Here is a 3,401-nt window from a genome sequence, read left to right on the forward strand (position 1 = left end):
TGACTACAGGTACCGAGTGGCAGGCCAGGGGTGAACAGCAGCGTCCCTAGAGCTCTGCACCCTGAGCAGATGAGGCCAGGAATGTCTGCACAGACCTGCTGCGGGCAGGGCCACCACTCCCGGCGCCTCAGCAGCTGCTGCTGAGCATCCAGGGGCTCTGCTATCCAAGCAGCACTGGTGCCACCATGTGTTCTGTCAAGTGCAGCCTCCACACAGGCAGCCGTGCCTTTGCTTTCCTGTGCCTGTCACCTGCCTGTGAGCATTCCCTGAAGTGACATGATCTGAGCACACGAGGCTGAGGCTGGGTTACTGGTGTGTAGGAGACAGACATTATTTCGACACAAAGCCGGCACAACCGGATCAGTCACAGGGTTTTATTCAAGGCCTGGATTACATCATCTTTACCCGTATTCGTATTATGGATCCAGGCAGCGGAGCACATTGTTTATCCTCACCCAGCAGCCAGCACCTGCATTTTTGATGCCTTGACAGAATCAGCCCAAGTACAAAGAAGTGGATGTACCCCTGGCTCCACACTCGCCATGCAAGCACCCCACATCTCTCCCATGCGTGCGTTCATCCTCAGCCCAGAGAGCACCTGAAGAGTGAACCAAGCTCCTGCCTGTCATCCCTTCTGCTCTATGTGCCCTGCTGTGGCACTGCCTTTCCCAGCTCATGGACGGCCCTGTTCTCCAGCACCTTTACCTTCCCCTCTCCTGGCTGCAGCGCGCAGGCCACCATAGCCTTGGCCACCGTTTCCACGGGCACTGAGTAAGCGGTGGGGAACAGCCGAGCCACAGCACCCAAGAACTGCTGGGCTATCCACTCCATGGGCCGGGACTCCTGGCGCTTGCACAGCAGCACCCTGCAGAGCAAGGAGGTGAGGTGGGTCAGCATGAAACAATCTTGGGTGAAAGCTAGAGACCGAGTTCTCCAGCTGCACCAGGGCCCAGACAAGCTCCCTGAACTGACATGGTCTTTAGGGCTTTGGCAGGGTCATGGAACGTGACAGAGGTGAGCCCTTGGACACTAAACTCCTTTCCCCCACTGTGCTGACAAAAGCAGAATTCCAGTTCTCCTAGGCAGCAAGAGCACAGTACACCTGAAAGGACACAGGCGAGTGTTCCCTCTGCATAAGGTCAAGGTCCATCTGGAGCTAAGCTCTGACCTATGTGCCTCAACCTGTGCTTTCAGCCCAAGGCTCCTGTCCCTGCATGGCACACGGCACTAGCAGTGGGATGGGCCATAGGAAACTGCAGAGCTTACTCCCTGCAGCACTGGGAAGCAATCTGCTCATCCATGAGCTGCATTTGCAGCTGCTGGCATTCTCCACTTCCATCCCCAGCCCTGCCCTCATGTATCCTTTCTCTTCCTCCATCTCCCAGTGAAGCATTTCCCCGCTGCCCTGGAAACCCTCCACTCTCTGCCCTCCCTCCTCCACCACTACTCACGCTGGCCGGAGAATGGTACAGTGATCAAAACCAACAGCCTCGACCAAGTTTTCCACTTCTCCCTGTCAGAGCAGCCAGGCAGGATGAAAGGAGACAAGGATGACTGCAAGCACCATCCCTGCCATCCCCAAGAAGAGGCAGGAAAGACCTACTAAGCCAAGGGCAGGATGGCAATAACACAATGGCAACGTGAAGCTGGAACAGGCCAGGCAGGGATCAGCTCTCCAGGCTAGGCAGTCGGGGCGAGGGCCCATGGTGGACATGGACCACAGGTCAGCAGCGTGCCCTTGCAACCATCACGCTAAACTGCAACAGGCTGCTCCCGAGAGCACCTGGACTCAGCATCCAGCCTGGGGATGGAACTAAGCGGCACAAGACACTGGCAGGCAGCTCTGAGTCCAGCAGGCACTGGGAGCTGCAGCACACAACATATGGAGAAAAAAGCTTTTGCAACGGGTGTGGTCCTCCCTGGGGAGCCTGCGGGCTTTCCATCACGGGATATTTAATGCCTCACCTGGACACAGCCCTGAGCCTCCCCACATAGCTGTGAAGCCATCCCAGCTTAAGGCTGGGGAACTGTTATTGGGCTAGAGACCCCAGAAGATGTTTCTGGAGTTTGAGGAGGGAGGCAGACGCTGCATGCAGGTGCTGCGCTGCTTTATAAGAAGCCAGTTGCATAGCTGGCCAGCCAGCCCCTTCTCTTGTCCCGCAGCAGTAGGACGACCCTCAGAGCCATTTGGATCTCTAAGCCTCAGCTCCTGCTTGCTTCCCGAGCATCCCGGCATCCCGTGACTCCCGCACGAGCATCAGGAGCCCAGCCCAGCAGCCCCCTCACCTTCACGCGGAGGTAGAGGAAGCGGCTCTGTGGGTTTGCCCCTCGGGAGGACTGCAGGACAAAGTGTTTGCAGCCCCCTGCCCGCGCCAGCTCCGCTGCCTGCGCCACGTAGTCCCGATCCACACGGACAAAGCCATCCTGCGGGGGGGAGAGGAGGGTCCGCGGAGTAGGGAGCGGGCAGGGGAGGGGACAAGCGGGACCCCTGCTCGCCCGGGGGTCAGGGGGTCCCCACTCACTGCGCCAGCCTTGGCCCTGGTAGTGCCCAGGCAGCAGAAGCCCACGTCGTGTCCCTGGAAGGCGGCGGCGTGCTCGCCCAGCCGCTCGAAGTCCACCACTGCCTGCTCCTGCGGGGAGGCCGGGGGTCAGCGCCGCCGCAGCGGTCCCCGCCGCAGGGCCGGCCCTGTCCCCGGCCCGCGCACCACGGCCGCCTCCGCCTCGCCCAGGCTCAGCCGGCGCCGCCCGATCAGCGTGACCCGGGCGAAGGCCCGCCGGGCCAGCAGCTCCCGCAGCAGCGCCCGGCCCGTCTCCCCGGAGGCGCCCAGCACGAAGCAGCTCCTGCCGCCGCCGCCCGCCGCCATGCCGAGAGCAGCGGGCGGGGCCGGGCCGGGCCGGGGCGGGAGCGGCTGCGGCGCCGCGGGAGGGGCGCTCCGTGCCCGGGCAGCGGCGTGCGGACGCGACGCGGGGCCGGGCCGGGGCTGTGGAGGCGGGGGCAGCCCCAGGGACCCCCGCTCAGCACGGCCGCTGCGCCCGGGGCGCAGGGAAGCTGCCCCTCGGCCCGTCCCCGCCGGCTGCTCCTGCAGTGTGACAGAGCCGAACGCCCCCGGAGGATCCCTGTACCCGCCCCGCTCAGGCGGAGGGAATGTCAGCTGGAGGGATGCTGGGAGGGCTCTGTCACCTGTCCGGCGGCTGCTTTCCAAACCCCGCTGGGTTCAGCACGTGCTGCCGACCGGGGTGCTCGGCAGCTCTTGTCCCCTGGGCAGGAGGTGGGTCACTCCCCGCCGGGCAGCCTTGCAGTGACTCCAGTGTGAAGCAGTCCCTGGTGCCTGAAGAGCAAGGAGATGAAGCCCACTTCCTCAGGAACTCTCGCTGAGCAGGTCTTGGGATGTGCCAGCAAG

General features: G+C 62.9%; 1 protein-coding gene across 4 annotated transcripts; it reads right to left on the reverse strand.

Moving 5' to 3' along the window:
- Nucleotides 1-360: 360 nt before the first annotated feature.
- Nucleotides 361-2,871, reverse strand: HTATIP2 (HIV-1 Tat interactive protein 2). Of its 4 annotated transcripts, XM_053985645.1 has the most exons (6): nucleotides 2,706-2,871; nucleotides 2,523-2,630; nucleotides 2,287-2,424; nucleotides 1,452-1,513; nucleotides 706-865; nucleotides 361-598 (listed from the first exon to the last, which is right to left on the reverse strand). In XM_053985645.1, the coding sequence occupies exons 1-6, from the start codon at nucleotides 2,862-2,864 to the stop codon at nucleotides 452-454; spliced, it is 774 nt and encodes a 257-aa protein (XP_053841620.1). In that variant the 5' UTR covers nucleotides 2,865-2,871; the 3' UTR covers nucleotides 361-451. The 4 variants fall into 4 exon arrangements, with proteins under 4 accessions (XP_053841620.1, XP_053841624.1, XP_053841622.1 ...); XM_053985649.1 differs by lacking the exon at nucleotides 2,287-2,424; XM_053985647.1 differs by lacking the exon at nucleotides 1,452-1,513.
- Between the last annotated feature and the right edge of the window lie 530 nt (nucleotides 2,872-3,401).

This window comes from Vidua macroura, chromosome 9 (assembly GCF_024509145.1).
Source record: "Vidua macroura isolate BioBank_ID:100142 chromosome 9, ASM2450914v1, whole genome shotgun sequence".
Taxonomy (NCBI): Eukaryota; Metazoa; Chordata; class Aves; order Passeriformes; family Viduidae; genus Vidua; species Vidua macroura.

Coding starts and splice junctions, on each gene's coding strand:
- HTATIP2 (XM_053985645.1), bottom strand. CDS start 2,864: ATGGCGGCGGGCGGCGGCGGCAGGAGCTGCTTCGTGCTGGGCGCCTCC. Junction 2,425..2,522: donor CCAGGGCCAAGGCTGGCGCA/GTGAGTGGGGAC, acceptor TCCCCCCCGCAG/GATGGCTTTGTCCGTGTGGA. Junction 599..705: donor TGCAGCCAGGAGAGGGGAAG/GTAAAGGTGCTG, acceptor TTCACTCTTCAG/GTGCTCTCTGGGCTGAGGAT.